The 14,182-nt window shown below is 34.2% G+C and overlaps 1 protein-coding gene across 1 annotated transcript in view; it reads right to left on the bottom strand.

Moving 5' to 3' along the window:
• Positions 1-14,182, bottom strand: part of LOC149791646 (macrophage mannose receptor 1-like) — a 114,807-nt gene that overhangs the window by 15,079 nt on the left and 85,546 nt on the right. The window contains exons 25-32 of the mRNA XM_089970199.1: positions 10,774-10,829; positions 9,053-9,220; positions 8,420-8,470; positions 4,523-4,701; positions 3,826-3,890; positions 3,066-3,166; positions 2,727-2,867; positions 1,031-1,153 (exon numbers count right to left, since the gene is read on the bottom strand). Of these exons, the coding sequence (XP_089826325.1) occupies positions 1,031-1,153; positions 2,727-2,867; positions 3,066-3,166; positions 3,826-3,890; positions 4,523-4,701; positions 8,420-8,470; positions 9,053-9,220; positions 10,774-10,829 (884 nt within the window). The remainder of the gene's footprint in view (positions 1-1,030; positions 1,154-2,726; positions 2,868-3,065; positions 3,167-3,825; positions 3,891-4,522; positions 4,702-8,419; positions 8,471-9,052; positions 9,221-10,773; positions 10,830-14,182) is intronic.

The raw sequence follows: 14,182 nt of genomic DNA on the forward strand, positions 1-14,182 counted from the left end.
TGTCTTTGAATAGATACTTTTTCACAACTGAACAAGATTTCGCAAAACTAAGTTCTAACGATGAAGTTTTTATCGGCTTTATTGACAGTGTATTCTGAAAACCTTGCTGTTGAAAATTTACATGCAAATCAATAATTATATAAGTTCTTGGGTGATGAAGTGTCACAAAATTTGGTTGAAATGGTTCATTCAGTCAACAGAAATTTAAAATTAAGTAACATTTTCAACTCCATTTCATGATAAGTTTAATGCGCTGGATCACTTTAGGAATAATTCTATTTGTAACCCGTCTAAAATTTGACTCCATCATGCTGATGTTATGTGTCAACATATTTTCAATTAATCATAAAAGACACACCTAATATTTGAGTTGAGGTCTCAGTCACCTCAGCTTGATGATACAGAAGAGATATATGGCTGCATCCTGTCAAACTGAGTTATTTCTCACATTAATTAAAATAAATTCTTTGTAATAGATTATACGTATTTATTATTAGTTGCAGCTAATAATTTCTATGTCTATAAGCACATATGAAATGTTTAATGGTTCCAGTGACGAAGTTCCGCCAGATGACTGTAAACAGTTTAATTACTTATTGAAAATTGCTAATTGTTGGAAAGTAAACAAGGTTTTCTCCTGAAATGGAGCTCCAATATAATATGCATATATGACGTGCTTTCCACATCCACAATGATGACCATAAAACTCGAGTTAACATCTCTACAGTGCTGTTTCTTTTGAGAATATAGGAACTTTTTCTATGTCAACAGCACTCACAAAATGAAGACAATCAGTATGTGTTAAGATTTAGACATGTCTATATATTTTATACTGCACAACAACGGATTGATAATTTTCAAAAGTCAATGAGGAAAGTGTAAATACGAGTTTGTGACTGAATGCGCTGATTCTAAGAAATTGGTCATTTAGAATTACTAGTTATGAATATGCTTTTCTGGAATTTGGATCGATTAATGTTTCATGAAAGCTTCAAATAGGCTAATTAATCAGTCTGTTATTCTGGCCTACCCTGCTCTTGGTAACTGTTGATGGCAGCAATCTCTCCACCCGTTGCATTGCATTTCTGAATGGCGCTTGTGTAGTTTGCCCCGTTTGCTGACGGGAGTCCTCCGAGGTAGAAACACTTGTTATCTAATGGAGTAAATCTGGAGAAATTATTGAAAGCACAACAAAACTAAAACAACAATAACAACAACAACACACAACTTTCTTCAGCAATTGTTCTGTATTATTATATACTGAAGTGTGAAACAGAAAAGTATTGGCAAAATGAAAAACAATTCCTATTATTATAATTTATGTATCTTCGTATGTTAAAGATATACCCTTAACAAGTGCCATATTTCCCATCATGGCATACTACGCTCGATTTTGTGCGCCCAATGAAGTTACATCTGTGGCAGCAGAAAGGAACACTTTCCGAGCTCGAGCAAATAAATGGAATCTGCATTACCTTTCAGACATGGAAATTATATTTTGCTGAAGAAAACAGACTCAGTACCATTTCAAAGTAGGTATTTCCCTTTAATACCCTAACAACGATTATAAACACTCAGTGATGCATTACTAAATTGGACGTGCTTTGTGGCTGGATATGATGAAATAGTTTTCAAAATGGTTAAAATGTAATTTACTACAAAAATTAGGTCATAAGATTTCCTACCGCTATATTAAGTTGATATTTGTATGGTCAACCTAAAAAAGGTTTCAAGGTTATTTATTGTAAAGTAGGTGGTGTGGTGTGCTGAATAGTGAATTTAATATTCTAAGCTTCCATTCAGGAGCAAGATTGGTAAAAAATAAAAATAAAGTTTCCTTTTCTTGTACAAATGCCAGATAAATTTGATTTTGAGGTACAAAAGTGATATGTTTTAAATCTTTGCTTCACCATGTCTGAAATATCGCGCTTTCTGTATTCACTATGAAATACAGCAGGTATTAACATAGGAAATGATATTATTCTCTAAATCCTACCATTATTTCTGCAGCAAAATATTACTGATTGAGCATAGAATATGGACAAATATATCCAGCTGTATTAGCAACCACTTCTTAAACACTTAGAAAATGTCACCTAGCAATAAGTATTTCAGACATTTGTCTTTGTGGCTACAATCTAAACGATTTCCTTATTTCACCTGTATTAATTTTAGATTTAAAAACAAATCTCACAGATTTAACTTTGAATGGAAATTATATTTAAATTGTTTCCAATTTTTCCAAGTACACACGTTTTCAGACTGTTCCGCATTTAGAAATTAGCTTGAAATGAAAGGCGGAATATAACTCTGATCCAGTGATTAAAGCAAATGATATACTGAAAAATGCAGATATATCTTGTGTGTGTTCCACTGACTTGAGTTTTCCCCAGTAACATTGTTATATGCCACAAAGTGTCGCCTAGGTCAGATGTATGATTTTTATGTCTTGTTATCGCCCTTATTTGTTATCTCCCTTATCAAGGTGGTAACTAGTAATATGTGGCGTCGTAGACCTAAATAGTCTGCCCAGAAGCAGATCGTATTGTTCAAAGTCTGTTTCTCATCCGGTCTTCTTGATATGCATTTCACCATCGCTGGAACTGTCTATTGTTAAAGATACCACAAACAAGGTATTTTTAAAAAAATGGATTCAATATTTAAGTTTCTGAACTTAAGTTTGGTATAGATAAAAGTCGTTAATCAGACAGATATCATGTACTTACTATTGTACATAGGTGTGTAGTTTGGAGGACATCCCCCCTGTGTAATCGGAGTGGGCGGAACTGTTCTTGCCGCTGTTGTCCCATTGGGTTTTTTGCAGATAAATCCCCTGACATCGTTGCAGTCATCGTCCTCCCAGTAGCCTGTAAAACAAAAGTGGGTGAATGAAACTGTATAAAATTAAGGACTTGAGAATCAAACTGTATCGATTTGAAAAATATTTTTATGTTCAAAACGTTTCTTTCTGATTTGATCAAATTTTCATTATTGATAATATGCTCTCACATTTTATTCATGACACCATGTTGCTCAATAATATTATTTGGTATCTTGAATCATACCATTAAAACTCAACAGACTGGCGCATTTTTCTTCTCCATATGCATTGTTAGGTTCGTTTGACATCCACTTCACATAATCAACAGGTGAGCCATCAACCCAACTAAAAATAAAAATAAAACATGTTTCAGGAAAGTACAAAAGTATTTGCAAAGTTAAGTTGGCACTTTTATAGAATTTAATTGTTCTGTTGCAAACTTGATATAGAGAATAATCTATTGTTCTTGTCATTATTTTAATGTTCTGACCAAAATGTATATTTCTCCTGAACTATTTAGTATCCTTTATTACCTTGACATGCAAAATGGTCGGTCATGTACTGAGATAAAATCAAAATGAAAATGTTTTATATCTGTTTCAGTTCAGTAATGATTAATGGTAACTGTTGTTGTTGTTGTTGGGTTTAACACCATTTTTCAGCACACGATAGGCTATACATGGCGGCCAGTATTAATGGTGGAGGAAGAACCCGGAAAAACCCCGGAAAGAACCACCAACCCTCGAGAAGCTACTGGCAAGCTTTCTCACATACCCACATTGGCTGAATCTTAGACTCGAACCGCCACAGACAGAGGTGAGATGGCAGTGATCCGTAACGAAGAGCGCTTTAGACCACTCAGCCACTCGGGGCCCCTAATGGTAACTGACTTAGTAACCAAATTACTCCCATAACATGGTAACTTTCCTAAAAGTGACATATTTCTGGTCAGGTGAAATTTCAGGCACCATCCCAATTTAGGTCAGGTACCCCACTTATCTCACCCAAAGGAACCTTGATGCACGGCCTCAAATCCGATCCATGAATTTGTATCTGCCTTCATGGTGAGCTGAAAGAAAGAAGTGATATTTGCATTGTAAAATGCACATTTTTTGGGGAAAAAAATTCTGTTGCAATTAATTAAACTTAAAAGAATGCCAATGTAACTGAATAGAGTAAACCCTATGACCGATTTATTTTACTCACCAGAAGCAAAGAATCACAATGAGGGTAATTTAAATATGATTCCTATTCATTTTTTTACTTTAAATATAAGGATTCCAGTTCATATTTGGTATTGCTTACACTTCTACACCGTTTAGCCTGTCATAACTTAGAAGTTCAGGTTTGGGACAGGATATGCATATCTTATATATAACTTCTTACTATAAATATGGAATATATCATAACCATATGATAACATGAAACAAATTTTAGGTCTTTGGATGATTGTTTATTTTAGCCGTTGTCCGCTATTTTGAATGTACATTTTCGACAGGTTGGGCACACACAATCCTCTTCATGTAAAGGGTGATTTTTAATTTTCTGACTGGTCTCCTCAAGGACTAAACATTATGTTTAATTTATAAAACTATAGACTGGTGATATGTTCATTCCGTCTTACTCATATGGATTATAGTATAAGTATAAACCGGCAGTGGCCAAACTAAGGAACAAATACAAATCTTTGTCTTCCATTACCATGTTGATGACAAATCCGTTTTCCCGTTCCGAGTGGATGACCACCAAGTCTGCGCCATCTTGCATGCAGTGGGTTCTAGCCTGGTACCATGACAACTTGGATCCTATCCCATACTTGGGACTGAACCAGTAGCAAGAGCCATTAAAGTAAATCCAGTCTGACCCTGAACCGCACAGTACTGAAAAATAGTTATTCTACTGCAAAATAATGGAACTATTGAAATGTTTAAATTTTAATGTAACTAATCTTCTTTAATATACATAATAAATGTTGAATGTTTTAGTCCCTTTCATTTCAGATCTCAGTCCAAAGGAACTTATCTTTCCACGATCTTAGAATTCAAAACCTGGTGATAAATTCAAAATGAAGTATTTTTGTGATTCCCAGAACACCGGAAACAATGTAGAAACTATTTTAATGTAGTACGTTAATCTTTTATTTAGAAATGGAAAAGGTTTTAGTAAAATAGAGACTAATTGTTAGAACATCATCATTTATCAAACTGTAAAGACAGAATTAAAGTTACCCATTACAGAATTACAGTTACCCATTACAGAATTACAGTTACCCATTACAGAATTACAGTTACCCATTACAGAATTACAGTTACCCATTCTCTAAGACATAATCTGGTTGATACATAAACTCCGAAGTGTAATAATTGATTGTGTAATTTAGCGGTTCTAGATATCTGGACCAGAACATACCTCATCAAGAACATCAATATAATATCCTACTGTAATGTAAAATGTGTAGACTAGAAATCTGGTAATTCTTTAATTGGATTTGAAACTTAAAAATTATTAATAGCTTGGGAACCAGTTTCCATTCTAGATGCTACTCAAAAGTTATCATTTGTTTTTCATAAAGTGTAAGACATAGTTCTGTACGCCCTCTAGCGTATACATGATAAATTATTCTGATTTTAGAAAATAATAATTCTAGACCTAATATTAGGCGAAGCAAATCCACTTCACCAGAATAATGTTTGGCCATTATCATTGAATTGTTCAACAGAAAACATTATTTGTGAAAACACATAATGAAGAAAACGAACTTTCTGAAAATTATTTCGTTTTGTTGAAAATAATTGGAGATTGCCCCTGCTTCTGATGTTAAAGAGACTGGCAAACAAATAATTTAATAAACTTCAAATTGAAGACTAGTAGGAAGTACAGCCCTTTAATCCTGTAAACCAATTTAACATGATTTATTGAACATAAATTGTTATAACAATTATATTCTCAAATATATAATTGGAGATATTGCTGGAGAAAGAAAAAAAAAACAAATAAAAAGTATTTCTATAAAGTTCGAGTTTGTTTGAAAATGAACATGAATAACAAAGTAATGTACATCAAAGGTTTTGTATCGCATACAAATTCTGTTATGTTAACTGCTTACAAACGTCATTTCAGCAGCTGAACAGGTATTGCTTAATGTTGGAGAAAACTATCAGCTGATGAACTGAATCGATGACAACAAGTGACAAAATAACAGGCTGGATTTTGTTTCTGCATGATGGCACAGGTTTCGCAGATGAAGATATTACAAGGTTAAATCAAAGTATAATTTCTTACGTGATTTATCCACTAGCTGCTCAAATTCAAAACATAATTTATATTGCACTCCAGTTGCATCAGAGATACACAAAAGGTTACCTGATAAATTAATTTATGTTAACAAGGTTGTGTCTTAGAAAGAATACTGTATATCTTTGTTACCGAGTGATATGGTTGTAAAAAGTGGTAGCTTCGTAGGATACAAGAAGCACCAAAAAACACAACGTTTCATAGTTTTAAAATGCGAGTTCGTTCATATGCAAATACAGATGTTACTAAAGGATAACTACAACAACTGATTTGAAAATGAAAGTAGATGCAAACAGCTCAGTGGGTTACAATTTGTTGTGGAATTCGAGTAAAAAACACAACATTTTATTATGGTAGTAATGAATATTTAAAAAATAAAATAAATGACTTTAACATTTTCATGACATATAATAAGAAATGATTACCAATGACTTTTAGAACAGACATGACGAAATAGGTATCATAAATTAAAAGTTGAGAAAGTTGACATCAGGAGCTGCTAAGGCACAAAACATTTGTAATACACTGTTATGTTTGCAGTATACAAGACGAAATTTATAATATCAATTAATTTTCAACAACATTGGCCAATACATCCTTTATAAAAGTTCCTCAGAGTCTGCAGTCCACAATTGTATCCCTGATTACGAATTAGAAATTAGTTGTCCATTGATCAGTCTGTATCTTTGGCTGCTTTTCTCCCTTTGAATGCATCAAACACATCATCAACTGTTTTCGGCATCATTTTAAAATCCATGCATATACAGAGAAAACACACATCACAGTCAAACTGTATGGATGTCAGTTGCTATTCTTTTCTTACGCTAACAAGTCATCCATATTTGCTGAGGATCAATGTCATTTTTCATGGAAGTCCATTTTTAGCTTGCTTATGTAATAGGAATATAGATAGCTTGGTCAGCGATCCATTCAATTCACTGTATTTAATCCTATTATACTTTTGTATTTTTGTTCCTGATATTGAGTGATGTTTGTTTAAGTTGCTGGACATTTAGAACCCTATTATATACACTCATGTTATGGCTTAGATGCGATTTATTTTCAAGGTTTATTTATTTTGAGATCACAAGAGTTGTGCAGAAGTAATTGTTTATTTTACAACTTTAACAATGAAACATCTATATCTGAAAGCAGTATTGCTTTAGCATTTTAATCCAGGTTCTGTAAACACATAGTCCCACATAGTCGTCATAAAAATTGGATCAAATACAAAGAAACATCATTTTGCTTATTTCTGCCATAACAATATATTTTTCCATGCGTAAAAACCCAGCAGGAAATACATCCTCTTCCCCCCCAAATAACAGTATATTTTTAAACAATTCCAGAACGATATGATATTGAAATAAAGAGCGAATTATTGTTTGACAAATTACAATCATTAAAAGCTATAAAGTTCGAAATTTATATACTTTTTATTTTTACCTCATAATTAATTTTCTGGAATCTATTTAACTTCTTTTCATACAGGAAGAATTTATGAGTTTTTCATAATGTTGAATGATTGTCTCGGCAAAACCAAAGCCAGAATTAACAGAAAGTACTTCCAGATTTACAACTGTATAGTGGCTTTCTGCACATTAGCCAGTAATAAACTCACTGTAACCAATGGTAAAATATTATAGGGATTTTAAAACCACTGATTAATTTTAGAAGTTAAAAAGTAGTGTAATATATCAAATGAGAAAACAGACATAATAAATTACCCTTTCAGTTTATTATAATCACTACTATGAAATACGTCAAATGTGAAATTTATGTTTTTATTTAGATTAATTCAAATTATTTCTGTGAAAACGCCATCCGTTATCTGTCTGTCAATCCCAGTACAAATCATAATAACCGTTGGGTGTAGGTGTGGGGTGGTGTCTTTGCTTGATATAATATTTAACTTGGAATTGGTACTTCTAAACTCAGCATGCAATTGTATAGTTCTTATCTGGTACTGTGTCGATCAGGACTGTTTACGCATAGAACTTGATGAAGTACATGGCGGTGTTAACAGCTTTTTTTAGCAGCATGCAGATGGAACCTGGCCATTCAGATATTTACAACCTTTTGGATGACTAAAGCCCACACACATTAATTGGGTTATGGGTCAAAATTTTGCCCAACCCATGGGTTAAATAAAGGTTATATAATTGTTTCACTGATGGAAATTTAGAATACATCCCAGAGAGAGAGAGAGAGAGAGAAGAGAGAGAATTATGTTGTCTGAGGAGAATTTTAATGGCAATATGACAACATATTCCAGACAGATAAGGTGAATAAGATACAACGTACCTAGTGGTGTTGGTGATACAGGTGGTGCTGTTGTAGTTTTGATTTGTTTTCCTGAAATAATATAGCAAACCTTTAATACTTTTCCAGTATGTGTTTGACTCAAGCATAATAGTAATCAGATGCAACAAGAATATTATTTTGAACAAAATTGAATAACACATAATTTTAAATCAAGCGGAATTGTCACTTTTGGGGATTTCTAAAAATGAGAGCCTAATTTAATCTCCTTTCTGATTCCTGTGCTAGAAATTTTATGGGTGGTTTATTGTGAAACGTCAGGCATTGTGTATTATAGGAAAATATATAAATGCATATTAAAATATTCTATGTGAACAGAAGGTGAACAAAAATTATGTTGAATATGTCTTATTCCCCATTGCACTCAACATGTCGAACTAGTCCAGAATCTGGTGTGGTCAATGACACCGAAGGGCTTTCATTCTACTGCAGTTAAAAAAATATATTTTTTGTCCATTGTTCGAATTCATTGCAAGATATTCCTTTTATTTATTTTGAATATAAAGATAAATGTCAATAACGTTTGTAGGAATTTTTACAACTGAGGATAACCTATTGAATACAAAAATAACGTATTCGGACAGCTGAAGTCTCCACGAATTATGAGTTGGATACCTTTCTGAATCTTGCACATAAAGCCCTTGGCTATATAGCAGTTATTGTCGTTCCAGTTCCGCACGTTTGTATTGTATTCCACACAATCATCATCGCCTGTGGAATCATTTGGCTCTCCTCGGTTCCAATTGGTATAGTCAACCGGCGACCCGTCTGACCATCTATGCCCTGATGAAAGTTATTTATTTTAACAACATAGATCCACAAATCTTAATGTAAATGTAAGACAGAAATTCATCGACTAATGTGATTATTGTTGTTAACTGTACATAAACAATGTCTATTTTCTGCTTCTAACTTAATTAATTTTACATGGATTATGCAACAGCTTGACAGCAACAGTGGGAATTGCGCATAATATTTATCTGATGAAATGCCATATCAAGGCTATTTCGAAAGGACTACATGCAATCGGTAGAAAACGTATGCCCAAAAGAATATTTCATTTTTCAGAAAAAAATAACATTTTAATACTTAATGAAGATTTTCAAAATACCAAAAGTGATAAATGTGCATTATGAATTTAAGAAAACAACTGTGTATGTTTGTATTATCAAGACACAGCAGACTGTCAACATCTACTTTAAGTGACATTATATCCCTACAAGCAGCTGTGGACTAAAACCATTATCTTAGCTATTATAACACACAAGCCGATTTAATTAGTCACCAACTCATACGAATAGGCACATTACGAGAATTCACACACACACACGCACACACACACACACACACACACACACACACACACACACACACACACACATGTAACGAGGCTTGCTATCTTTCCATTTAATGACAAATTTATACAATGAGTGGTATATCAAAGATATATCATACAAACGATATTTTATTTATATCAGGTACGAATACACAAGCACTTACATTTCAAATGCAGTTAAGATTGATTACAAGAAACTGGATATTGATGGAGTGAATGAACTGTGCAAAGCTCTGGCCAGTGTGCAGCTACAAAATGTAGTTCTTAACCTTTTGTGAATAATCGTAATCACCTTTGAAAACTGATAAGTTGCTTCCTTTAGTTTTTGAACTACTTTTTTCATTCATATTGATTAAATACATGTAAGACACACCTATAATTTAAACAAGAAAAATTGTTTAAATGAAGAAAGTAGGGCACTAAAATCCCTGCATGGTTAACTACTTGAACACTGAATGTGCTGGCTTTCACATAATGGCTAGCACATAGACACAAGCTGGAAATGTACACTAAGCGAAATGATGAACCAGCAAGAGGTAATTCAAACATTTAAATATATTTACAGTTCATCTAAGTCATTATTATGATTTAATTAACATTGCTACCAACCATACATAGGCGGCAGGGCGGGCGTGGGGAGCAGATAGGAGTTTGATGAAATTCTTCACCACATTTAATTTATTTAGAAGATAGGATTATTATTTTTATAGTTATTTGACTATATTGATTGTAGTTAGTCAGTGGAAATTAGTCACATAGGTTTTTTTATATACAGAGAATGTAGAAGCGATATCCTATTCTTGAAACACAAGCTAATGTTGGAACAGTATATATGCATATTAATGCATCATGGGCGGATCACAATTTGATATTCCAACAGTGGTGTTGGTATAACAAATTGCTTTAAAAGCCAATTTACCTTTGCGGATTGAAACACTTATTTGTTGGTATGAACATATTTAGTATTTAGTGGCAATTAAATCATACGATGCATTCTTACCGTGCTCTTGATCAAAGTCGTTGAATCCAATCCAATAACTATTTGTAGACGAAAATCTGTGAATAAAGAACAATGGGTCTTGGAAGTGTTGCCATAACAATTTCATCAAAAGGTGATGTTTTGTCATCCACAGATTCACCCCAAACAAAACAAAACTGTGAAACAATGGAGAAAGATACAATTTTCTGCATGGCGACCTTTGAAATTTCACAATCGATGGATAGATATATATCACATAGTACTGACTAGATATTATCAATAAACAACATAAAAATAATGTACAGTTATGGCAGTACAATATGCCAGCAATTGTATCCTTTGAAATTTCAAGCAATCTATGCAATGGTCAATATGCATACCACTATAACTTCTATAAAATGCCATTGATGTTTGTGTTCAATCGTAACTACTCAGCTTGCAAGCTAACATAAACACAACAGTTGAACAGGGATTTTATTGCTTGCAAGGTCTGGACACAAAACAGCTGTACAAGGATTTGTTGATAGCAAGACGCGCGATACAACAGTTAGAAAACAGATTTGTTGATAGCAAGACGTGCGATACAACAGTTAGAAAACAGATTTGTTGATAGCAAGACGTGCGATACAACAGTTAGAAAACAGATTTGTTGATAGCAAGACGCGCGATACAACAGTTAGAAAACAGATTTGTTGATAGCAAGACGTGCGATACAACAGTTAGAAAACAGATTTGTTGATAGCAAGACGTGCGATACAACAGTTAGAAAACAGATTTGTTGAAAGCATGACGCGCGATACAACAGTTAGAAAACAGATTTGTTGATAGCAAGACGCGCGATACAACAGTTAGAAAACAGATTTGTTGATAGCAAGACGCGCGATACAACAGTTAGAAAACAGATTTGTTGATAGCAAGATGCGCGATACAACAGTTAGAAAACAGATTTGTTGATAGCAAGACGTGCGATACAACAGTTAGAAAACAGATTTGTTGATAGCAAGACGTGCGATACAACAGTTAGAAAACAGGTTTGTTGATAGCAAGACGTGCGATACAACAGTTAGAAAACAGGTTTGTTGATAGCAAGACGTGCGATACAACAGTTAGAAAACAGATTTGTTGATAGCAAGACGCGCGATACAACAGTTAGAAAACAGGTTTGTTGATAGCAAGACGTGCGATACAACAGTTAGAAAACAGATTTGTTGATAGCCAGACGCGCGATACAACAGTTAGAAAACAGATTTGTTGATAGCAAGACGTGCGATACAACAGTTAGAAAACAGATTTGTTGATAGCAAGACGTGCGATACAACAGTTAGAAAACAGATTTGTTGATAGCAAGACGTGCGATACAACAGTTAGAAAACAGATTTGTTGATAGCAAGACGTGCGATACAACAGTTAGAAAACAGGTTTGTTGATAGCAAGACGCGCGATACAACAGTTAGAAAACAGGTTTGTTGATAGCAAGACGTGCGATACAACAGTTAGAAAACAGGTTTGTTGATAGCAAGACGTGCGATACAACAGTTAGAAAACAGATTTGTTGATAGCAAGACGTGCGATACAACAGTTAGAAAACAGATTTGTTGATAGCAAGACGCGCGATACAACAGTTAGAAAACAGATTTGTTGATAGCAAGACGCGCGATACAACAGTTAGAAAACAGATTTGTTGATAGCAAGACGCGCGATACAACAGTTAGAAAACAGATTTGTTGAAAGCATGACGCGCGATACAACAGTTAGAAAACAGATTTGTTGATAGCAAGACGCGCGATACAACAGTTAGAAAACAGATTTGTTGATAGCAAGACGTGCGATACAACAGTTAGAAAACAGATTTGTTGATAGCAAGATGCGCGATACAACAGTTAGAAAACAGATTTGTTGATAGCAAGACGTGCGATACAACAGTTAGAAAACAGATTTGTTGATAGCAAGACGTGCGATACAACAGTTAGAAAACAGGTTTGTTGATAGCAAGACGTGCGATACAACAGTTAGAAAACAGATTTGTTGATAGCAAGACGTGCGATACAACAGTTAGAAAACAGATTTGTTGATAGCAAGACGCGCGATACAACAGTTAGAAAACAGATTTGTTGATAGCAAGACGCGCGATACAACAGTTAGAAAACAGATTTGTTGATAGCAAGACGCGCGATACAACAGTTAGAAAACAGATTTGTTGAAAGCATGACGCGCGATACAACAGTTAGAAAACAGATTTGTTGATAGCAAGACGCGCGATACAACAGTTAGAAAACAGATTTGTTGATAGCAAGACGTGCGATACAACAGTTAGAAAACAGATTTGTTGATAGCAAGATGCGCGATACAACAGTTAGAAAACAGATTTGTTGATAGCCAGACGTGCGATACAACAGTTAGAAAACAGATTTGTTGATAGCAAGACGTGCGATACAACAGTTAGAAAACAGGTTTGTTGATAGCAAGACGCGCGATACAACAGTTAGAAAACAGGTTTGTTGATAGCAAGACGCGCGATACAACAGTTAGAAAACAGATTTGTTGATAGCAAGACGCGCGATACAACAGTTAGAAAACAGATTTGTTGATAGCAAGACGTGCGATACAACAGTTAGAAAACAGATTTGTTGATAGCAAGACGTGCGATACAACAGTTAGAAAACAGGTTTGTTGATAGCAAGACGTGCGATACAACAGTTAGAAAACAGGTTTGTTGATAGCAAGACGTGCGATACAACAGTTAGAAAACAGGTTTGTTGGTAGCAAGACGTGCGATACAACAGTTAGAAAACAGATTTGTTGATAGCAAGACGTGCGATACAACAGTTAGAAAACAGATTTGTTGATAGCAAGACGCGCGATACAACAGTTAGAAAACAGATTTGTTGATAGCAAGACGCGCGATACAACAGTTAGAAAACAGATTTGTTGCTTGTAAGATGCTGGACACAAAAGCTCTTGGACAGGGATTTGTCGCCTCTATATTTATTACCATACGTGGTCAATAACTTCATCACACATTTTAACGAAATAATTTATAATAGATCTCTTCTATTGATCATAACACATCAAATTCGAATTAAAATAGCACGGGATGTCCGCTATGCCTTTCTACTTTGAAAGAGAAATGTGATTATACTTGTAACTAAAAGTCGTATGTGTTTGGTATTGTGTATGCTTGCATTGTACTAACATGTACTAATAGATAAAGCGAGTTATTCAACCAGTTAAAGGGTACCGATGAATGCCTGCCATTAAATATCAAGCATTAGTCACTACCATATGATTGGTTGCTTTTTGTTCCTTCTCTTTCTGGGGTGCATATACTTATCTTTCAGTGGGATCATTACTAGAAGAATATCTTATGCTCTATAAAAAAATAAGTAAAACAATTATACCTATATAGTTCTGGAAAAATAATGTTCGTGTC

Source organism: Sinohyriopsis cumingii, chromosome 9 (assembly GCF_028554795.1).
Source record: "Sinohyriopsis cumingii isolate HCF-2022 chromosome 9, ASM2855479v2, whole genome shotgun sequence".
Classification (NCBI taxonomy): Eukaryota; Metazoa; Mollusca; class Bivalvia; order Unionida; family Unionidae; genus Sinohyriopsis; species Sinohyriopsis cumingii.